Genomic DNA, 23,449 nt, shown 5'->3' on the forward strand with positions numbered 1-23,449 from the left:
ATTTTTTTCCCATTTTATTTTGAAATTCAGTCGGAGTTTTTAAAATGAGCTTAAATGGCTGAATAAAAGGCATACATCCACTATCGAACCTCGTGGCCGATTTGTGCCCCATTGAAACCCTTTATAAACGCTATTTTTCACTGCAGGATTTATACCGTTAACATCTGGGTGATGGCTTAGGTTTCGTTTTTGTTTTGGAGAAGAGGCCTTAGAATTGTAATTTTTTTATTTGTCCACCGGGTGGTGCCCTTGCTCCACATTTGACCCGGGGCTGGAAAACAGCGGGCTGCTTAAAGAGACCTGCGGGAAATGACGCCTCTTTTCCGGCGTGCTGCAGCGGCTTCGCCCGCTGATCGGGCGGGACAATTTTCGGCCCCAGGACCGTTTGAGGTTGGATTTTTTTTTTTTTAATCAACAGGAAATGACGTATTTGTTGTGACGTGGTACCGGATGTGTGTGTTGGAAAAAGGGGTCCGACGCAACATGCCCCGGTCATCGTCGCGAGTCAACCCGGGAGCATGCACCGATTCCGGGCTAGAGGAGAAGCATTTGCCGCCTGGAGACCATTTTCTGGTCCTGAAAAAAAAAATAAAAGGCGATCGAAATGACTGTTTGTGCCAATCTTTAGTCCATCTAAAGGCCTAATTATAATAACAATCAAATATTACTTCAAATGTTTTTTTGGGAAAATATTTAGTTTTTTAGTTTTTTTTTTAGTTTTTTTGTAATTTAAAGGGTTAAAACAACGAAAATATAATTAAAACTTTATATGAATATTTCAGGGAGAAGTAGTTTTAAAAGACTGACCAATTTAAAGTGAAAAAAAAATTAATATTTAATATTTTTATTGCACTTTTTGGGCGTGGTCGATAGTGTGCATTTTATGAAATGCGCTCCTGGAAAAAAAATAAAAGGCGATCGAAATGACTCTTGGTGCCAATCTTTAGTCCATCTAAAGGCCTAATTATAATAACAATTGAATATTACCTCAAATGTTTTTTTTGGAAAATATTCAAGTTTTTTGTTTTTTGGGGCTAAAAAAACAGGGCGCTCATGTAATAAAACTGGGATTTAAAGGGTTAAAACAATGAAAATATAATTAAAACTTGACATGGATATTTTAAGCAGAAGTAGTTTTAAAAGATTGACTAATTTAAAGTAGAAAAAAATATTGATATATAACATTTTTAGAGCACTTTTGGGGCGGGACCATTTTTGGTCCCGAGGTTCACGAAAGGGTGGGATTTTGAGGTTGCCCCAGGGGACATTATACCGATATGGCCCTGCCCTACCAAGCAGTCTGGACGTTCTCCTCTGACAAAGCATTTTCACCCGTCCCGCTGATTACTGGATGGTTCCTCTTTTTCCATCCCGTTCTCTGTAAACCTTAGAGATGGTTGTGAGGGAAAATCCCAGTAGATCAGCAGTTTCTGAAATACTCAGACCAGCCTGTCTGGCACCAACACCCATGCCACTTTCAAAACCCTTTTCTTCTGCATTCAGATCCTCATTTTGAACTTCAGCAGGTAGTCTGGACCACGTCTACATGCATAAATGCTTTGGGTTGTCGCCATATGTGTAGCTGATTCTCATTAACAAAGTGGCCGCTGAGTATAGTTGGCTGGCCTAACTCAGGTCGACAGAGCACCATTAACTGCCAGAATCAGTTTCCCCTTGCTGACACCTGCTGAAGTTGCCTTTTCTTGTCTCTTCACTAGATTACACATTCACATCACAAGCACTGATTTAAGGCCTCAAATTCTCCTGTTTAAAGAGAATTAATTCACTGCTGTTTTAAAATTCCCTCTCAGTACACAGTAAGTCCCCAGCTGCTGAGTAAATTAGTTGAAAGTCGATTGGAAAGACTGTAAATAATCTTGATAATCCCAAGTACTTCTCTACGGAGAGTGTTTGGAATGGAAATGTCTCAGAAAGTCGCTCTTATATGCTACGCGGTTTGACGTTTTAATTGTCAATATTGGAGAATTTTTCCATGCTAAACTTTATTTTGAGGTTAATTATAAAACCACTGGAGCATATTTCAACTGTCTTTCCTTTTTTTTTAGGGGTTTTTAGGCTTTTTGCCTTATGCAGATTGTGTGTGTGCGTGCGCCAGGCTTTGATATGGTTGTTGTGTGACTAAGCCTAACAAAAAGGAAGTAAGATAAGATAAGATAGAACTTTATTAATCCCTCGGGTGGGTTCCTCTGGGAAACTACACTAATTCTATTAACTACTTCTCAGTCATATGTATAAGCTGCTACAAATGTAACCTTTTTATTCTTACAGGTTTTGTAAAGCACTATGATATCTCAATGCAGTGTGAGATGTGATAAGTTGAAGTTCAACCATATTCACGTTTAGCAATAGCTCACCTATTATTTTTTTTCTTCATCATCATCTGCTGCTCCTGCCCCTCATCTCTCAAGGCCAGAAGTGGCGCAGACCAGCTGTACAGCTCGGGCTCTCGGAGCTGCCCAAAGAAAACCATTCTGCTCCCTTCTTCCTCCTCCACTTCCTCGCTCTCTCTCCACTCAGAGGTGACACGCAGTCTGCCATCTGTGTCTGTTTGTGTCTTTCTGTCTTCGGCCACAAATCCATGGCCGACCCATTTAGTATCCCCTTACTCTCCTGCTCTAATTATGTGTCCCGAACCCCTGATTTGGCCTCTGCAGTGTGTAGCATAGATGAAAACAAAATGCCGTGTTTCCCCAAGAGGGCTTCAGTCTTGTTTACTTCCCTTGTGAGTGGGTGGTGTCTGTTATTATCACAGTAGTAGCTTGTTTTCATGCTGACTGGTATATGTTGTTGGGGTGTGATGGCTTGTAAACATATAGCCTCAGGAGACCTGGGCTCATTTTGATTTATTGTCAAGCACTGTCAGGGTTCCTGCATTACAAGCTGTTCTTTAAATGATAGTCAGCAACTGTGTTTTATGCTCATGTCTGTGCGCTCGGTGCCAACTGAAGTGTTAATACACTGTGTGTGTGTCTGCTCATTTCTGTCTTCAAGCATGAATGTAAAAGTCTGGAAGAAGAGGAACTTGAATACTATGAGAGGCCTCTGGCACACGGGGTAAATGACCGACTGCATTCATAGTCGTCTTACCTCTGCCGCTTCTGTTTCAGTGGTTACTCAGATTATGGCTCGAGTATCTGTAATAAGCTGTTTTAAAGAAAAAATGTCAACATATTAAACAAGTCGCTCATTAGCTCCACCAAAAGAAATCGAGTCTCAACTGAGCTCCCTTGACAGGAGTGGATGCCACTGCACCCAACTGACCCAGGACCCATTCGCATACCTGGTATACAGGAGAGGGCTGAGCGCTTAATCTCCAGGTTTAAAGGCAAACCCGATAAACCACCAAAGGTGAACACTGTACATGAAAATTGCGGTTTCTAAGTGTTTTATTTGCCTCATTTTGTAGCCTACATCCAAGAAAGCACGCTAATGGTATTGGAGGCTAATTGTCACCCCTTCCCTCTCCCTCCCCGAAGCCTAAGAAAAAGCCGTCCCGTTTCTTTTTAGAGCAGTGGTACATGTCCCGAGGCCTGACTGGGGCTCCTGGTTCACCACTCTCCTCTCTTGACTCTGCCAGAAAGGTTCTTTTTTATTTTTTATTTCTTGGATGCTGTGGACTGAGACTCAACCTGTGGCATGTCAGGAAACTTACCACTCATAGAAAGATTTTTGCTACTAACAGGTAGGGCTGCCACAAACGATTATTTTGATAGTCGACTAGTCACCGATTATTTTTGCGATTAGTCGACTAATCAGATCATCATCCATTGGACGTAAAACGTACAGCTTATTGCACCAGCAGCATCTGCTCTTATATAACTATCATTAGCTTACAGCTTTAAGTGTTTAAGGTATGTGCTAACTAAAAATAAAGACAAGATGATAGTTTGTTAAATTTTAATGACATTTGCAGATTGTTTCGGTGAAGTTTAATAAACTCCTTGCTATCTAAAATATAACAGGACACCGGAGTAAATTCTCCAGCATCTCATACTTCTGATAATCAGCTGTCTGCTTGACGTTTATTCAGCTGTGTGAAAACTATAACTTTAATCTCAGCCAAACCGATTTACTTAGGAACAAATAAAACACTGAAAAAAGCCAAACAATAACATTTTTAAGTTATCTAAGTGACTTATATATCATGTTTAACCTGAGTAGCGAAACACGGTGGGTTTGAAAACGATTTGCCAGGAGTCCGGTGTTCTCACGGCGCTAGTGACCTAGCCCCCTGCTAGCTATCGAGCTAGTGGGTAACAGACGTCTCCGAAAACTTCGGAGCGCTTTTGAAAATATGTGGTGTCTTGATAAACTGAGCAGATATTTGAGGTAAACACAGCTACATTCTCGCCTGAAAATATGTTAAACGTTTATTTTGTGACCCAGAAAGAATAATAAGAGTAATATTAAAACTAACTAGCTGCCGCCATTGTTGGAAACTGAGCTGGGCTGCGCTATGAATTCTGGGATACAGCTTCGTCTTCTTCTTCTTCTTCTTCTTCTTTGGGGTTTAACGGCAGCTGGTTCCTTGTACATGCAGTGCTGCCATCTTCTGTTTCAGTCCATTATTACACTCTTAAATCCTACCACTTATTCCTGCGGCTTTTGTGATCTTACAAAGCTTCAAACGACGCGTCGACTATTAAATTAGTCGTCGACGATTCTGATAGTCGACTAATCGTGGCAGCCCTACGAACAGGAATTAAAGGCTCACTTGATTGTTGCCAATCGATGCTTAAGTATCTGATATCTGTTGTTTTTGTGCTGAATACACTCGCTAACTAAAGGAAATTGCTTTCATTGTTTATTTACTCACTGCATAAATTAAAGGCTTGTCAGCCTGAATCTGAGAACAATGACAGCAGTCTATGGCTTTTACCACAATGAAAAGGAGATTTCATATTTAGCAACGTTTTCCTCACCATACGTCCCTTTGGTGATTTCTCTGCAGAAGCCAGCAAAGCCTCTGGACTCTGATGGCCAAATGCCCTTGTGTGTGCTTAGTATTCAGGAGAGGGCTGATCAACTTGCTTTACAATTTGAGGGCAAGCCAGTCAAACAACAGGTGACTCGAACTATCGACACAGATGGATGATTACAGGTTTAAATATTTGTACATTTTTAACAAAAGCACTTTTTGGGTCAACTTTGTCTCACCTAAGTCTTTAACTGACTCTAGAGGAAAGAGAGGCTGTTGTTACAGCAGGATATTACAGAATAAGTAGTAAATCATAATATCTTCTCAGTTGAATACATTAGTATTCTTCTTTAGATTTACTTGAACTTCTAATAACTCTCCTCTCTCCCTCTTTGGAGCCTAAGAAAAAGCCATCACGCTTTTTTATGGAACAGTGGCGCCTGGCCAGCCCCCAGAGTCCCCCTGATTCTCCCCCCACCACGTCTGACACCTTGAGACAGGTAGTCATTTTATGCCTGGAAGGAATGGCGTGTCGTGGCGCTGACACACTAAACGTGCACTTGGCCTGTCAGGAAGATGATGCACCTCACTTTCCAGCACAAGTCGCTTAACGTGATCTCACCTGATGTTTGCTTGAAAGTCGGGCTGCTTGTTTAGAAATGCGAGCAAACTCATTTGTTTAGCACGTTTGCTGTGATTAGTGAGTGCGAGTGATCCGTCACTGTGTCTGAACAGATATTAAAGTAATCTTAGCAGAACTCTGTTATAATTCCCACGCTTATTTGTACTCAGTAGCTGATTTGGATTTTAAGAGCAGCTTGGCAGCAAAAATCTCATCTAGTGTAATTCCCATGTTGACGAGCCAACTTTCAATTTAGCAGAGCGGTGCACAGTAATAGTTTTCGTGGCTTAGGTTTGCCACATGCTACAGTCGACCTAGATTCTTCCCTTTTTAAAGCTCTTTGAGGTTTCATAGATTGAAATCTAATCCTGGTGTAGATTAATTCAGAATTCGACCCAAAGATGATCTCATATGCCAAACACTTGCTGAATTTGGGAATTAGCAACGCCGCTTTGCAGATTTTTGCAGATTTTTACAGATTATTGCAGCTCGTTTATATTTACGGTGCAGCATGAGTGACTTTGTGTGTGCAAGCGAATAAAAACTGCATGACTGCTTTAAGCGAGTTGTCTAAACACTGTGATAGTTGATCTTTTTCCAAATCCAGCTCTTGGTAGTAAACCCAACATGAAACTTTTGAGGTTTTTCTCAGGAACTGTGTTTGCTGCTTTTGGTGGAGCCTCACACACGTCTGAACACTCGACCAGTCCAGCGTGCAAACGCTTCCTTTGTCTTGTGTAAATTCCCTGTTAGACACCATTGTTTGTCTGCTGTGTTTGAGCACTTGTCGCACACACACCTCTTCCTTCTGTTTTTCACGTTGTTTTTCATCCATCATTTCTAATGTTTCTCTACCTGTCCTCTTATTTTTCTTTCTTTCTCTCATTGCTGTTGATAGCAGTATGTAAGGATGTACACAGGGGGCGTTAGCTCATTGACCGAGCAGATAGCCAGTCAGCTTCAGTCTCCCAAGCCCACACATGTACCTGAAAAGAGGGATTTGGTAAGCACTCGGGTTGTAGAGTAGAAGGCATGTGGCTACACAGATCACTGCAGCGCTTCCCAGAGAGTGTGTTTTTTGCACATTGTGCTCCTTTTACCACATTTGAACTTCCTTCTCTCCCGTAGCTGCAGAGTGTGTTTTCCCAACGAGTCCCTGTAATTTGGACTGCTGCTCGCCTGCAAGCATCCCTCTCTCACTAATGAATAACTTTGGAATTGCTGTATTTTGGAATCATTAGCTTGTAAATAATATCTGTATCCTTCAAACATTTGTAGTGACCTGATGTGAGCGTCTGGCTTAACAATAACTTTCTCCTTGTGCACCAGTTTGAACGTTTCTCTTCATTTATAAATAAAGATAGATTCAGTACTTTTTCCCTTGCAGGGCTCGCTCAGGAAAGAATTCCCTGTCAACATCGGAGGCAGCGATGTTTGTTTCTTCTGCCGAAAACGCGTGTACGTGATGGAAAGGCTGAGTGCCGAGGGGAAGTTCTTCCATCGCAGCTGTTTCAAGTGCGACTACTGCGGCACGACTCTACGACTGTCCTCTTATGCGTTTGATGTCGAGGACGGTAAGCTTTCCAAATGGTTTCAGCCCCACGTGTGCTTATATTTCATTAACTACAAGGTGAAATAGACTGAAATGATCTTGAGTACGATATAATGACTAAAGTGTAAAGCTGCAAAGATGATTCTTCGTTTGAAGACATACAATCTAGAAACGATTTTGACTGTGTGCACGTTTGCTGCCCTCCTGTGGTGTGATCACGCCATGGCCTCTCAGCCTGTTTTTTTTTTTTTTTTTTTTTTTTTTTTTTTTTTTTTTGAGCCGAGGAATGCAGCAGAGCCATCTTCTGATTCAAAAAATGAAGTTACAGCCACATAATTTTTCAAAATTTATTGGTTTTAAATATGTAAAAGACAGCTGTAAGAGATTTTTGCGGTAACCCCCACCTCGGACTCAGTGCAGTCTTATGATTCCATATTTTTCCATGCTGGGAGGTGTCTATTGTGCTTAAGGACAGGCAACAGATTGTTCAGTGGGACAGTAGCTTTTTCACGGTCAGCTGTGGGAACAGAACCTCCTGATTTTTCTGAATGCACTTGAGACAAAGGAATTGATTTTTTCCGACAGAGTAGATGCAGCCCACAGACTCCGTGAGGTGAAATTTGCCGAATGCGTTTATTTGTGCATTTAATGTATTTGCTTATGCTCTGTGTGTCTCCTACAGGAAAATTTTACTGCAAGCCCCACTACTGTTACCGCCTGTCTGGGTATGCTCAGAGGAAGAGGCCTGCTCCCTCTGCTGCTCCAGTCACAGCCAAGGTCCATTTTTATTTACTTGAAGAAATCCTGGTGGAAATCAGGATAGGGCTGGAAAAATGTTCTGAGAGTGCTCTCATATCTCCGATAGCAGGGCTGATGTTAAAATCATTTGTGTCATTTGCAGGAGAATCAGACCCCCCAAATACCTACTACGACCGTGGATGCCCCTGGAAGGGCGATGGCAGCAGCTGCCCCCTCGGCTGACCTCCAACCCTCAGGTACTCGACTTTCCTATCTAGCTGTGGCGGCTGCGCCCTGGCGTCTGGCCGTGGGTGTGGGAGTCCAGCTAGGCACCCTCCACCGCACTCTCTCCCGGACCTGCCACCAGGTGGCACACAACCCCTTAGATTCTCCCTTCCTGTTTACCTACTGCATCTACCTCTTCTGCTGTTTCACCATCAATGTCCTGCTCAGCCTCCTCTAGCATGACTTTTGTGTCCCTTCTTATTTCCTTCCTTGCTTCCTTTTTCTCTTTGCCGACTACTGTCAGTGGGATGTATATAGATCTAGTTTGTGTGACCAAAGCTTCAAAATGGTCCTGTAAATACTGTGAGTCTCTCAGTTGCTGAATTATTTCCTGAAGATGCAGCATTCTTTCTGTTTCTGTTGGCAGTCTCTTTATGACTTGTGATTGGCAGATGGATTCAAACAGTGCTCTGGCGCCATAATCTTAGAAGTGAATGGTGCATCTTAAACCTGTTTGTTTCTTGGCTTGGAAATTATAGAGAGCTGCTCAGAATTCCTTCTGGTCAGCTCTCCAGGCAGCACCATTAACCCTTTGCATAGACCTCCTCATTGCTATTCTGGCTTTTACTGTGAAATGTGAAAGTAAAGTTTAGCTTTCTTAGCCCCCAATCCCCCCCCCCCAAAAAAAATATATCAGTTACCCACTGGTGTGTACATTCAATCTCTATATACTGTTAATGATTGCTATAGAGCTGCCTGTTTTTAATGAAGGGCCAAGCTGTACTCTTTGGTGATTGTAACCCCGAGTGGCCTGTGAGTGCTCTTTTTTTAGCTCGACCTCCTCCTGTGTGACGTGTTTCTTTCTCTGTAAGTTGTTTTGCACCTATTAGTATTCCTCTTCCTAAAACTCACTATTATATGTGATAAAGTGCCTGTATCAGTGCTGTTGTGAGCTTTACCTTTCCCCTTCCGATCAGAGCATCTTAAAACTGAGAGCTTTACTAGTGCTTGCATTGGTGCTTGGGACTGGAGTTTTGTTTTCACCCCCCCTTCCTCTGCCTTCCTGCATTCCTCAGCCTTTCACCCCCCGACAGATTCCTGCCAGAACCACTTGTATTTGCTCGACGTAGTGCGTCTCATCTGCAGTAATTGCTTTGCACACTGTAGCTGAATAAAATCACGGATTAGACTAGAGAGAGCTGAAACCGGTAAGCTTTGCAGAAAATTAATATTTGAAACTTTAATAAGTGAAAGTGTTAATAAGTGTAGGCCTGCCGCAATGTGGCAAGTGTAGTTTATAACTTCAGATGCAAGACTTTATTAAATACTGTAGTCATACTGCAGCCGTGCATACTATAATATATTCTACATTAAGATTAGACAACAAACAACTGCTAATATATTGGTGGAGGTTTGCAGTCAGTGTAAAGTACTGTAGAACAAAGCAATATTTTGCAGGTCTATACATTCGTCAGATATGTGTGCTTGTGCTGCACAGACACCTCCACAAATACATATGCATTATATGGTAAGGACATCCCATGCTGCTGCAAAGTTCAGCAACTGTGGAGTTCTTGGACCACTAAATTAGTGTTTGCAAAATAATAAGAGTTAGACCACTAAACCAAAATCAACCACAAAAAAACCAAAACAGACCCCCAACTGCTGACAGAAGTCCAACCCTGGACTATATCAGATGAAGTAATTACAGTGTTTAGTGATGCAGGTTATTAAAGTATAAATATGTATCAGTTTAAACTTAAGTCTCTCTCTTCTTTGCTGTTTTACGTACTTTTCACTTGTTTTCGAGGAAACATCTATCGTCACATTCATATGAGTCACACATACAAAATAAACAGGATTCAGTGTCAAATATCACACATTTAATGAGATCATGGGACTTTAAGGCATTGGCCTTAAAGCAGTGCTAGTGCTCTTTATTTCAATTAGAATTTATCTCTAAGTGACAAGATGACGGCTGTACTTCCATGATAACTCTATTTTAACCCATTTCACTGTCATGAACCTTTGCCAGAGGAAATATTGTCAAAACATACAGTTTTAAGGTTTGCTTCTCAGAATGGGAACAAGGCAAGGCACCAATCTTGTACATTTAAGTATAGAACAATGGCTCTATTTTAAAGTGTGAAACCTATTTGTGTTTGTTGATCTTATTTGCTGTAGGAATATTATCTAATGCAATAAATTCAGTAATAGATCTTAAATCGGTGTCTCCTTGTCAGTTTGTCCTTAATGTACAAGATTACTTTGGTTAAAGTTCTGGCTGCAGATGTGGATGAAAATGCACCATTTTACTAGTTGGATGTGTGATGGATTTGATGCTGTCGCTGACGTAGCTTCACACATACACTGCCAGAATTTGCATCGGTTTTCACATCAGCGTTCACAAATACATTGGATTTAGTTTGGTCCTGCTTGCACCTGCCTGATCATCACCTGCACGTCTGTGCTCTCTCTCCTCTGCTTTCTTACCTTGATCCTGTACCCCACAGTGCTGGAAGTGAACGGCCTGCAGGAACCGAGCCTAGCTAAACGCCTGAAGGGAACTCCAGAACGCATTGAGCTGGAGAACTACCGTCTGTCCCTGCAAAGGGAGGAGGAGCTGGAGGAGGTGCCTGAGGAGACGCTGGCGGAGCACAATCTGAGCAGTGTGCTGGACAAGGCCACAGATGCTGACCTGGGTTCTAGGTAAGATTTTAACAACATCCGTTAATTTCGTTTTTATGATATTCGGTTTTACCCTTTCTGCCGTTTAGTGTTCAGCGAGTTGTTTAAACGATCTCTAATAAGACTTTAAACAAGTTTCAACTCTTTGGACGTCCTTAAAATAGTCGCGGCACGCAAGCAGCTCTGGCTATGCGCACAGAAGCTCCACCCACTCTTTAAACTTTTTGTTCGTGACAGTTAGCCAATCACGATAAAGTGGGATAGAAAGGAAGTGGGAGGAAGCTAAAAACATCTTAGTTGGGATTAACTGTGGGGGTTCACCAACGAGCGGTTTGTCTATTTTGAATCACAGAAAACTTCTTTGCTAGAGTCCAGAATCCCTCAGGCTGCTGTGAACGTCTCCATACTTGTACTGTCCTCAAATACTTGCTTCCTTTCATGTTCCCTAACACTTTGCTGACGCCTTTTCTCTACTTTCTGCAGTAGCTCAGAGTCAGACATGGAAGAGGAGGACGAGCAGGAGGATCAAGAAGAGGCGGAGGAGCAGCCTCCCAGCCCGTCAGACCTCGGCGGCGTTCCGTGGAAGGAGGCGGTAGAGCTCCACGCCAAGCTGAGGGGCGATCACTGCGAGGAGGGAGAGGGTGAAGCTTTGGCTGACACACGCAGCAGAGATGGGGAAGTAGATGAAGAGGACGAGGAGGAGGAGGATGAAAATGAGGCCGAAGAAGATGAGGAGTCGAGCGAAGGTAAATTAGTTTTGCATTGTTATTCCCGTGATAGTGGAAATTAATGGTTTCTTTATGCTAATGTGTTTACACCCTATCCAGACTTCAGTGGCCTTGACCTCAGAGCTCCGTGTTGTTTACTGTTTCATGTTCCCGTCACTGTCTGAAACACCGAGTCATCCTCTTGTCTCTCTTCTGCTTGTCTGCCATGTCCACATACAATGCACGTGTATGTATCTGTCTGTGTCATTTTCTTTTTTGATTTATTTTTGGGGGGCCTTTGTCTCCCCCTGCTGACAGAGGGGGATTACTGGCCCTGGGATAGAGAACTCCAGTCAGGCCTTTGGCTGGAGAAGTACCTTACAGACGAAGAGGATGTTGGTACATTTAAAGGTAGCAACGGAAGTGCCTGCGGATGTGTTTGCAGTTACTTTGAATAATTCTGCCTTGTTTGGGTTTCATTTTCAATAATTTCTACAAGAAGCGTGCCTTTGGCTTCTTTATGGTTTGGTTTGTTGTGTTTTTATGTGAGTTTTGTGTTCATCGGTGTTCCCTTTTCATTGTCAGTCCCATTCCATCTAACCTCCTGTTTCAAACCTCTGGAGTTCTTTATGGCATTAAAATACTAATCTGATGAATCAGATCTGATTATCTCCCCCACGGCGCTGCAGTTATGTTTTACAGCTGTGCGACGGAACTGTTATATTTAACAAATGTGTTATTATTTTCTTTTCCAAGCTTTGTACCCTTGAAGCTTACTTTTATGGTTTGGCGTTTTGCAGTGTATTGCATGCAGCCGCCCTTCATTTCTCTTTGATGATTTTTTTCCCATTGTCACTGTATAACTGTCTCTCTGCCTTTTCTCTTCCATTTTGCCCTGTTTTTCCCCCCTGTTCCTTTCTTCCACAACTACCCTCATCTCTCTTTATCTTCCTCTCCTAACTCACACAACTTTACGCCACGCAAAAATACAAAATCACAACACTTACATTTAGCGAGGAGTCTCCACATCCAACAAGTCCTGCAGCCTGTGGATCCCAGCGCCATTCCAGGTTTGAGAGCACATCTGGAGTCTGAGGGAGACAAGGATGATGGCCAGCTGGCCTCAGCCTCCCAACTCTCCCAGCCCTCTGAGCTCACGCAGCCCTCCTCTGCAGGTAACCCACCCGGGGGCCTATACGCCTGGGAAGGCCGTGGGTCTCGCCATGTTCAGGATCAGGGTGTCTCATTTTGCAAGTGTGGCTGCTGCTGCTTTGTCTGTGTCTGCCACAGGTGGACCCCAGCTTGTTGTTTTGAATTACCTCTGATTTGTACATTTGTGTAACATTGCTTTATTTCTCGGAATGTCTAATTTTGTGTTGAGCCTGTTGTCATTCAGAGTCACTGTTGTTCCTCTGGGGCGAATATAACGCTCTCCAAACGCATCCCAGCGCGCCATTTAACCCTCTCGTCAGTTCCTTTGATTTGATTCTCTTTTGTTCTTTTGTGTTCTCCCATGTTGTTTCTCATGTGTCTAATTGCTTTACTGTTATTTCCCCGCCATCTATCCCTCGTCGTTCTATATCTTCTGGTTTGAATGTAGCCCCTGCCCACACGTCCGCCCGACACGAGGCAGTGAGAGTCTGGTTGGAGTCCCTGTCCGGAGGTAGCACAGACTCGAAAGGGATCCTGACATCCCGTCTTAGACTCCTGTTCTGTCTATCAGCTGGGCTGGCCTCTTTTCATGGAGCATGCATAAACACATGCAGAGACCAGTAAACTCACAAGCATGCCTGCTGTAAGGCTGTCGAGGTTTTTCTCTCCTGGGTTCAGATCAGCACTTGTGTTTCACCTTTTGTAACCAAACCTTACATTCTACTCTTCTAATTTCCAAAATATGTATTTTCTTTTGCACTTGCTCTGTATGTTATGCTGTAACGTAATATATTCCGGGGAGTGAAACCACAAGGCACCACAGCTTTGGGAGCTCACCTCTTAATGGCACTTGTACTTGCATTAAGTTCACAGAATGTGGGTGTTGAAGTACATTATCAGCTGATTAAGAGCTTGAATGAATTGAATGAGAGTCCTACACCTCTGTTTGAAGTCCTCGTATAAGCCTTGAGTTCAGAGTTAAAGGCCCAGTAAAGACCTCCGGCAGAGATCAGACCAATTACAAAGTTCTTTTAGTAGTTTATGTGCCCGTGCACTCAGATCGGTCACCTAGTAGTTAAAGCTGATATATAAACTGCATGGATAAACTGCCCCCTCCCCCTCCCAGTTTTGCTCGCTAACCACAGTTTAACCAGTAACATTCTGGTTGTGCTTCTGCTTGGATCAAATATTTTCAGCTTACTAATTTAAAGTTGCTGCATGTAGCTGCAGCCTAGCTGCTCCTTTGTTCATATTAAAAGACTTGGACTGTTTGATTTGTATGCAAAAGATTTTCTTTCTTTCTTTTTTTTTTTTTTTGCCCAAACTCTTTCCTAATGCTGTCTGAAGAAAAATAGATTTTGATTTTTAAAATCTACTCACCTTTTTTTCGACCTTTAATGTTTGTATTCGGCTTTTCAAAATCGGCCTCGATAGCTTTCCACCTCACTGTCAGGATTTCTGAGAAAAGATTCATTCAAGCTACTTTTAAACAGAAAAAAGTTCTCACAGTTATTGTCTAAAGACACGATAATAATGTTCCAATGACTCATTTATTTCCCTTTTTTTCATGTCAGAGCCCTGCGAAGATGAAGTACTCGAAGCCGAAGCAGACGGTCCAGATATGGAGCCTGGCACAGAGATGGATCAGGGTAAACAGTCAAAACATTACAAACAGTAATGAATCCATCAAGTGTTTAACATGCGGAAAATAGCATTTTTGTTTACAAAGAACTCTCTTCATCAAAATGAAACGACTCAGATAATTAAACTTCCAAAGCTGTGTAATAATGAAATATTTGATGTGATGTTTAAATTCCAGATGACATCCCTTCGGATGCGGAAGCTGAGGCTCGTTTGCACCAGTCGGAGCACGATGAAGCGCTTCCCGAGGAAGACAAGAAATCGGAAAGCTTGGCAACAGCTTCCAGTATGGGTACATGTCACAAAACGTTTCTCTACACGATCACGCAGATATGTTTTCCACAAATAAAAGGCAATGAGCCTTTTCTTCTCCCTTTTGTGAATTCAGAACCATCCAGCATCGGCCTGCTGCAGAAGGACGATATCGTTCTTTTTCCGCTTAAACCATCCCCAGAACCTGAAACCCAGGTGAGATGATGCTTCAGAGGTTCAAAGCGATTAATGGCTTTTACCTGAATCCTAAACTCCTCTGTTGTTTGTTTTGTTTTGTAGATAAGTCCCGTAAAATCTCCTGGTCTCCGCTTTTTTCCTGATCCTTTCATACCTGAGGAAACAAAGCCAGAAAAGATGACTCCATCTCCAACTTCCAGGAGCCCGCTGTGCCCTTCACCTGCTCCTGTCCAGCAGTTGTCTCCTGTTCCCTCACCTACTAATGCTGCTGCTTCTACACCAGTTAAAACCCCAACTTCTGCTTCATCTCCTCCTCTTTCACCCACCAAACCACCTGCTGCCTCTCCACTACAGCCACCCAGTGAGTCACCTCTCAAGTCACCAGTGAGCTCACCAATTTGCTCCCAGCCTACACCCCTGCCCGAAACTGAAGGACCTAAATCTCCCGTCTTTCCTCACCGCTCCATTTGCCCTCTCACAGGAAACCCCCTCTCCCCGATCTGTGCCCAGCCGCTGCCCTGCCATGAACCCTCATCACCCCTCACCTCTGATTCTCCCGTCAGAACTCAGCCCGTCCCCGCAGTCACTTCAACGCCCTTGGCTAAAACCAACATGGCCACGCCAGAGCCTTCAAATTCCTCAACAGAAGAGACGCCGTCTAAAAAGACGGATATCATTGAGGAGTTCTGGTTGAAGAGTGCTGAGATAAGAAAGAGCCTCGGTCTGACTCCTTTGGACCGCAGTAGTAAAATCTTAGAAAGGAGTGTTGTTAAGACTCCACCTCAGGACTCCAACTTCGCTAAGACACAAACAGCAGACGTGTCCGGGGAACAGAAGCCTGCCTTCACTGGCCGGGCTGTCATTCGCAGACTCAACATCACTCTCGAGGGTCAGGTCATTACTCCTATCGCTCCTGTTGAGCCCAAGAGCGATGGCTCTGATAAAAGAGACATCAGCAGCAGCTCAGGCTTGGGCTTGAATGGAAGTGTGGCCACAAGCCAGACGGTAAACAGTGACAGCTATAACACGTCCGACTCGGCTATGCTGACACCACCTTCCAGTCCGCCACCACCCGTGCCTGCTAATCAGTCTCCAGCCGTGCTCAGGCAGCAGAGACACCAGGTGTCCTGGACCAACGGAACAGAAAAACTTCCATCTGAGCATGCCAAAGAGCCAGCAAAAGCCACTACCCCTGTTCCTGCACCCAGGACCCAGCTGAGCCCCGTATCTGTGCCCAAACCAGCACCCAGGAAGGTCTCCTCACCTCAGGCAGCTCCAGAAACAACCCCGGTGGTCGTGATGAGGGAGAAGAAGAGGGAGAAGCCACGGCCGCAGGAGACGAGGAAGTCATTTGTGGAGACTGTGGAGGAGATTCCTTTTGCTGACGATGTGGAGGAGAGCTACGACGACCGGACACCAGACACAAGCATGAACAGGTATTACACTCCGCCCACGAGCAAGCCGAGCAGGGAAAAACCTCCCCTTCATCTGGCACTAGCAATGGAAAATGGTAAACCCAATATCCCAGTCAACCCAGTCTCTAAGACCCAGAGGGCAACTCAGTTCTCTCCAGAAGCCAGGGAGATTGCAGAGGAGAGGATAAGGGCCAGAGAAAAATCTGTCAAGAGCCCGGCTCTAAAAGAAGCTATGGCCAAACAGTTGAGCAAAATGAAAGAGTCCGATGGGGAAAAGGGCGCCTCACCTAAAGTGGCCTGGAATGTAACACCAGACACTGTTGGAAAAAGTAAAAAGTCAGCTGCATCTCCAAAGACATCAGCTGTGAAAGCTTTAGAGTCAAAGAAGTCCGAGGCCCTGTCGGAGCGTTTCTTTAGCAGTAACAAGAGCCTGGACAGCTCGGTGGCTTCGTCAGACGGCTCCTCTACAAGTAAAAGTAAGAAACGAAGCTCCCTCTTCTCCCCGCGGAAAAACAAGAAGGAGAAAAAAGCCAAGAACGACAGCAGCAGGCTCTCGGGCGCAGATGAGACGCCTCCAAAACACAAGTCTCTGTGGAAGGCTGTCTTCTCAGGGTACAAGAAGGACAAGAAGAAGAAGGATGATAAGTCGTGCCCGAGTACACCGTCGTCCAGCTCCACTACTCAGGACTCTGGGAAGAGAAGGACATCACCTCTTGGGAGATCTTCAGGTAAGACTATTCTTCCAAAGCTCATTTCATGTTATGAAATTATTGATTGCTGATTGTTGTCTTTGCTTGTCGTTTGAAGTAGACTTGAAAACTCGGAGAAACCTGAGTTTCTCCGAAGATTCCGACCTGTCCTGTGACGATGTTCTGGAAAGATCCTCCCAGAAGTCCAAAGCAGATGTGAGCAAATACAAATGTCACGTGGTTGTCATTAGGGATTCATGCATGCACAGGCTTGCAACGCCAACCGGAGTTGCCTGGGGTCCTTAAAACCGCCTTTTTGGACCTTTCTTGAATGAATTTTACTCATGCAGGTTCATCTCATTAGATGTAAATCACAACTTAAAATCAAACTGTTGTGAATGAAACTCGTGCAGTCTGGCTTTGCAAGGCTATACATATCATCACGACATCCGCTGTACCAGTTTCTGTTTTGCTTCCTCTCGAAAATGTTTTTCTTTATATAATCTCTTCCACTCCTAGAGGCATGTGGACATCTTTGACCTAGTATCAGGCATGCAGAAGGAGGCAATAAAGGAAGAGACACTGGAAAAGGAGAGGAGGAGGGAGTTGAAGGAAAAAAGGGGGGTGAAAGAGAGGCATAAAAAAAGGGGACAGGAGAAGGAGGTTAAGCGAGAAATGGAGAAAGACGACGAGGAGGTATTGTGCAGCAGGGGTTACATAATTTTGAATTTCAGAAAGTGTCATCTTTCTGAATAATGCCATTTAGCATCACCAATCTTTTAGTTAAAGTTCATATAACGTGCCGGTGGCATCTTTGCTATCATTTCATCTCTTTTTAAAGAGTTATTGGAATAAAATAATGTGTATATATTTTTTTTTGACCTTGGGAGGTCTCAGAACAAATTATGATAAAAATATTTTCAAGGTCTGGACAAGTGAATTCTTTAAAAGATCGTAATAATTCAATATCCTGAACGCATAAATGGCGTTGGAACTATGCACATATTTGGAACAAGTCCTTAAATTTTAGAACATGAGCTCTTTTATTGGAATCCATTTGCACTCATTGCATTTATGGCTGAAATTCAGCATTATATTTGCCACTGCTGCCGAGTCTGTGTGTGTTTCTGGTGGTTTTAAATAGATAGAATCGTGCTCAGGGCCAGAGGCATGAAGCTCAGATGTACTCCTATTCTCTTTTGTTTGTGTATATTTTGGAAACGTGTACATAAATCAGCCACAACACTAAAGCCTGTGGACACCTGCGTCGATTTTCCCCCACTCAGGGCGTGGCTAGTCTTGCTAATGACCTACGAAATGTATTCAGGTGTGTTGCAACCAGGACACATGGAAAAGTTTCAGGACACCAGACCTCAGGGCCGGTGTCCTGCAGGTTTTAGATGCATCCTTGATCCAACACAGCTGATCTAAAGGCTAAATGATCTGCTCAACATGTCTTGATGGGCTGTATCCCAATTCAGGATCTGCAGCCTTAAAGTACGCAGCCTCAACGATCCTCAAGGGCCGCGTAAGGCCGGAAGTGCGAGGCTTGTGTAATGGGACGGTCTGTTGCGCTGCCCAGGTTGCCTAGCAACCATGATACTAACAGCTGGAAACGTTTCATACAGCTTTGTTTGACAGAAATGAAGGAGAAAATCTTTTGTTCATTTGTTTGTTTCTACACGAGCTTTGATTATTCTCTGTAGGATTAAGCTCAGCTATTGAACGGCGTATATTTTAAAGTAAAGGCTTTAAAACCAAGTTAGTACAAACGTCACTAACGTCACATAACTTTGTCGACATATGACCAACAGGAATGTTTAATGTTCTTCGTTATTAAACATTTGCACATAAATAAGTGACATAATATTCAGTACTAGTTTTTTTTTTTCTTCGGCAAAATTATCCACACCCACCGCCGCGCTATGCATTCTGGGATATGTTGGGCCACGAAGTCTACACCGCCACAGCCTTAAAATTCAGGGAAATGAAGGACGCATCTGAGGGCCGCATTTCAAGCAGCCTTCGAATTGGGAAATCCTTTGCCACGTCGCTGTGACGTAATCGGCCATAAAATGCGGCCTTTAAGGCTGCAGACCCTGAATTGGGATACAGCCATGGAAAAGTTTTAGATGTATCCTTGATCCATCACAGCTGATTTAAATGGCTAAAAGACCTCCTCAACATGTCTTGATGTTCTGCATAGGCCTGGTAATGAACTAATCATGTGATTCAGGTGTGTTGACCCAGGGTGAGATCTAAAACCTGCAGGACATTGCTTTGCATCATGGTGTCTATGCCGCGGTGCTAACCGCTTCACCCGTCTGTGGTTTTGATGTTGTGGCTCGTTGTCGTTTGATGAATGTCGTTTTCTTCTTTGTAACGATTATTGATCTGAATTATTCACTTCATACGGCTACAGTAACAGGAGTTTTAAGTTGTATCATGCCTCTCAGCCATGTGTGAGTCAGTGAGAGCCCCTGAGAAATCTATAGAGTAGTCTCTTTTTTTTTTTGTCCCCATCCCTTTCAGATCTGTGAATACTAGACAAGACACAAGCGTCATAGTTGTAGTATTGGACACAACATCTCATCATAAAACATTTTACACTTGAGTTTCTTGGTTAGTGTCACAATTTTGTAGTTAATGTAGATCTTTAACTATTTCATTCCACCTTGTCTTTTTTGTGATATTAACGTTGCCTGTTTTGATTGTACCAACAAGACTGTGACTCACTGTTCTGTTTATTTTACTTTTGTTTATTTAACATAATCATTAACCCATTTAATCATATCATCTGTATCATGTTTGTTTCCTCCCTTTTATGTTTCGTCTGCCCCAAGTCTGTTTATGTCCCTCACGCACTGGCGTTCAAGAGATCGTATGCCACAAAGGTAGTATTACATACATTCCCGCTGATAACCCTCCTGCACCCCGTCTCGTCTTCCTGCACACGTGCCAGTTTACTTTCATAACACCCTGCGTAGGCCTGGCCTAAAGCTAATCGTTGTTCTGTCTGGATGCATGCGACAGTTGGACAGCAACGCTCGCTCACTGACTGCTGAATATCCACTCTGTTATAACACGACGTTTCCAATAGCGCTCTCTTTTCTGGTCACCGTGATACCTCTGCATCTGTTGACACCCCAGGCTGTTATGAGATTAATCTGTCACTGCGGCTCTGTATTTACTCCAGTCTGGCTACTGGAGGACCTTTTCACATGTTTTCATTCATGTTTTCTCTTTCTGCCGTTTTGCGCTAGCTTAAATGCTCATCCATGTCAGCTTACAGCGGAAACATCTCTGTTTTTTCTCACATATGTATTATCTATTGTGGAGGATTATAACAGAGCTTGCAGCAAAGTTTATATGAAGTATGTTTCACACTGTGTTTTATGCAAGCATAACTTTTCTAGCCCCCGAGAGTCCCGTAGATGACCGATGAAGCTTTAAATAGCATTAGCCACTTTCCTGTTATCTCCTCACCCTGTTAGAAGATCCAGAAAGTTCCCCTCCTCAGCTTGTCTGAGTGCTCAGCACCTCACGGAGCCACCTACACACATTAGGACCTTGTGGATGAGACTTTTCTGATTTACGTTTTGTTATTCCACACAGAAAACCTACACAGAGGAAGAGCTTAATGCCAAGCTGACGCGTCGAGTCCAAAAAGCTGCACGACGACAGGCCAAGCAGGAGGAACTGAAGCGGCTCCACAGAGCCCAGGTTTGTCCTTTCTTCTTTTAAAGACTGCTTTCCTAATATAATTTGGGAATTCAGTTTCCTGCATTCTTCCCCTGGTGCTTTTTACCATTTGGTCACTCCTAATGTTTTGAACTGAGGCCAGATTCATCCATGGTGATTGATGTTGTAACTGCAGTCAGACTCCCGTTCCCCTGACTCAGCACTAAGCTCTCTTTTCTCCTGGAGCTGTCATTTGCTGGCCTCAGTTTTGCTTCCCTTTACTGGCTATTTGCAGGACCCCACAGGACTTCTTCTATTTCAGCTCCCAATTCTGTGTGGCACAGATAAACCCAAGACCTGACAGAAGCTGTTACAGGAGATTCGAGAGGGGGGAAAAAACCTTTTCACACAATTTGTGTGCTATAAAGCATCAAAAGTTTTAAATTAAAACAAAAAAACAACTTCAAATCAAGACACAGAGAAGATGACAAGCGACTGAAATCTGCACGTTTTCTTGGGGTTTTTGACAAATTAATACAAATGTCCTGTGTGGCTGCAGGCGTTAAATATAGTTGTCGTTGCCACTTCTGACATTTCAACAGAGTAAACAGCCGCATCGACTGAGTGTTCCCTGTGGGAGTTTAGGGGGGATTTCTAATTACTGGTAGTTAGTTATCACCCTGTGCATTTATGATACTGATGTGCCTCTGCTGCTGATCGTCTCCTCAGATCATCCAGAGGCAGTTGGAGCAGGTGGAGGAGAAGCAGAGGCAGCTGGAAGAGAGGGGCGTAGCTGTGGAGAAAGCTTTGAGAGGAGAAGCAGGTAATTCCTCGTCAGCCATACTTGCATATATCGATTTTTTTCATTCAGTTTGGCTTCCTATGTGCGCGTGCATTTTTAATATCGCGTATTAGACACCTCACTTGTTAATGTTTTACAAGTACTTTGCCATAAATTTGACGTAAGATCTTGGTCATGAAAGCTGCTCACCAGAGGCCGCGTTTTATCTTTACACGATATGAGTTCAGAGTTTTCTAGAGCTCCAAAGGGAATAGTAATAACAACCGTCAGGGTTACGTAACTCAGCAAACCTGTCCCTCTGCGCTCATTTGATTGTGCTGAAATCACTGTGTGCGTTTACCATTTATTCACTTGTGCCGAAGCATAATTCAGCACATGATTTCGTATGCAGGAAAAACACATTTATTTCTCCAAAGTAATAATCCCGAATTGTTTCTGACAAGGGACTATCACAGACGATATACTTCCGAAATGAGAAATAAATAATTTCTTTGAGAGCAGCACAATTTTTTCTAAGCATGAATTGTGCTCAGTAGTAATAATATAATATTTACATGATGTAGACTTGCATGAGGATAAAGTACGAAGGTTGACTTTGCAGCACTGAAATGATATTCCAGCCTAGTGCACTTTATGGTGAAGTTAATGGAATGAAATGAAAACTTTAATCATGCAAATGCATGCATCTAGACACGCGGAGCATTAATTTCAGTCGGTCCCTTTTCTCGCCGACCAAATGACTGTTTTACTTTACCATCGGCTGTTTATCCAGTTTGCTGTTTGAGTATGTTTTAACGTGTTAATACTCTACTCTCTTAAAGGATTGTATAAAGGTACTTGTACATTACCCAAACAGCACAAAAGAAGATCAGGTATTAGATTTTACTGTAGTTTTCTTAATTTTTTTTCTCCCTTTCCTTTTAATTAACCACACATGAAACTGTTACGTAGGGTCCATCTGTGGTGACACACTGCAACAGTTCTCCATCTCCGAACATGTCGATATGTGTTCGTTCATAACGTGTCTGCCATCATCAGTCCAAGCTGCATGCAAACGAGGAGAATGCGTGTGTCCCCCTCCCCGACATAGATTGGTGTCTGCTCATTCTGGATGTGTTTCGTCTCTCTCACCGCCTCTCCAGTCAATACTCGGATCACGTTAGATTTCCTAAATGCAATCAGAATGTAAGAAATCAAATTCGGATTGGTTTGCAGCCCGACAACTTTGTTATTGGAATCATTTCTGCAAATATTTGCTGTGGTTGGATGACTTGATACAGATATTTCTTGAGATCTTGTCTTATCTTTTTTTTCAATTTACTTATTTTTTTGCTGCTTTCGGAATGCACAACAGCTTATCTGCTAGTTCTTCTTTTCTGCTCAAATCAATACACATAAAAATGAAGCAATTTCCTCAACACGTCGAGACACACACACACACACACACACACACACACACACACACACACACACACACACACACACACACACACAAAACAGAGCAAATATGCAGAATAGCCCAGCAAACGGCAACACACCAAATCTATGCAGCAGTCTTTTATTATCATCATTGGAAATATTCTGTTGCACAAAATGACTGCATTTGAATTGTGGTGAGTACTGATGGACTCTGTGTGTGTCTGTATGTTTCAGAGAACATGCATGACTTGCTTTTGTTGGAGATTTCAGTGTGTGCGTGTTTGTGTGCCTAGTTTGGGGCTGTGTTAAGTAACTCCTATCTCTAATATATCCCTGTCGTTGTAGACTATTGGGGAGATTCTAATTACAGTGAAATCCTGGACTTGCATCTGGGCGGTATGTATTTCACATCTGTCGCTTTAAAACTAACCTAATGGCTAACCCAATCTGTCCTTCCTCCTCCCTGTTACTACTTGAGCTTTGTACCCCTCATATCCGCCGTGATTGGCTGGCTGGCTTTAAGCCACTGCGATGCTCTCTGCTCCTTTACCCTCCCTCCCTCCCCTCGCTTTCTCCTTTACTGGGTTTGTAGTTCAGACACTCTTTACATCAAACGGAGATCAGACACTTGGCCTCGTGCTGTTCTCTTAAGATTGTCTTTGATCTCTATAAACTTATGAATGATGAATGAACGAATTAATAAGTAACTTTTATTTGTCACTCTGCTGC

At 43.2% G+C, this 23,449-nt stretch overlaps 1 protein-coding gene across 27 annotated transcripts in view; it reads left to right on the forward strand.

Moving 5' to 3' along the window:
* mical3a (microtubule associated monooxygenase, calponin and LIM domain containing 3a) overlaps positions 1 to 23,449 on the forward strand; it is a 79,188-nt gene that overhangs the window by 46,960 nt on the left and 8,779 nt on the right. For 4 of the 27 annotated variants that reach the window (XM_080304918.1, XM_080304934.1, XM_080304920.1 and 1 more), the window contains 21 exons: positions 2,430 to 2,540; positions 6,460 to 6,564; positions 6,949 to 7,135; positions 7,796 to 7,890; positions 8,015 to 8,108; positions 10,590 to 10,785; positions 11,248 to 11,510; positions 11,790 to 11,882; positions 12,485 to 12,646; positions 13,072 to 13,134; positions 14,198 to 14,272; positions 14,443 to 14,556; positions 14,653 to 14,732; positions 14,817 to 16,857; positions 16,937 to 17,034; positions 17,338 to 17,514; positions 19,662 to 19,712; positions 20,434 to 20,541; positions 21,229 to 21,322; positions 22,123 to 22,173; positions 23,066 to 23,116. In XM_080304918.1, coding sequence (XP_080161044.1) covers positions 2,430 to 2,540; positions 6,460 to 6,564; positions 6,949 to 7,135; positions 7,796 to 7,890; positions 8,015 to 8,108; positions 10,590 to 10,785; positions 11,248 to 11,510; positions 11,790 to 11,882; positions 12,485 to 12,646; positions 13,072 to 13,134; positions 14,198 to 14,272; positions 14,443 to 14,556; positions 14,653 to 14,732; positions 14,817 to 16,857; positions 16,937 to 17,034; positions 17,338 to 17,514; positions 19,662 to 19,712; positions 20,434 to 20,541; positions 21,229 to 21,322; positions 22,123 to 22,173; positions 23,066 to 23,116 — 4,309 coding nt within the window. The remainder of the gene's footprint in view (positions 1 to 2,429; positions 2,541 to 6,459; positions 6,565 to 6,948; positions 7,136 to 7,795; positions 7,891 to 8,014; positions 8,109 to 10,589; positions 10,786 to 11,247; positions 11,511 to 11,789; positions 11,883 to 12,484; positions 12,647 to 13,071; positions 13,135 to 14,197; positions 14,273 to 14,442; positions 14,557 to 14,652; positions 14,733 to 14,816; positions 16,858 to 16,936; positions 17,035 to 17,337; positions 17,515 to 19,661; positions 19,713 to 20,433; positions 20,542 to 21,228; positions 21,323 to 22,122; positions 22,174 to 23,065; positions 23,117 to 23,449) is intronic. The other 23 variants (XM_080304929.1, XM_080304935.1, XM_080304941.1 and 20 more) reach the window with 21 other exon arrangements.

This window comes from Astatotilapia calliptera, chromosome 7, assembly GCF_964374335.1.
Source record: "Astatotilapia calliptera chromosome 7, fAstCal68.1, whole genome shotgun sequence".
Classification (NCBI taxonomy): domain Eukaryota; kingdom Metazoa; phylum Chordata; class Actinopteri; order Cichliformes; family Cichlidae; genus Astatotilapia; species Astatotilapia calliptera.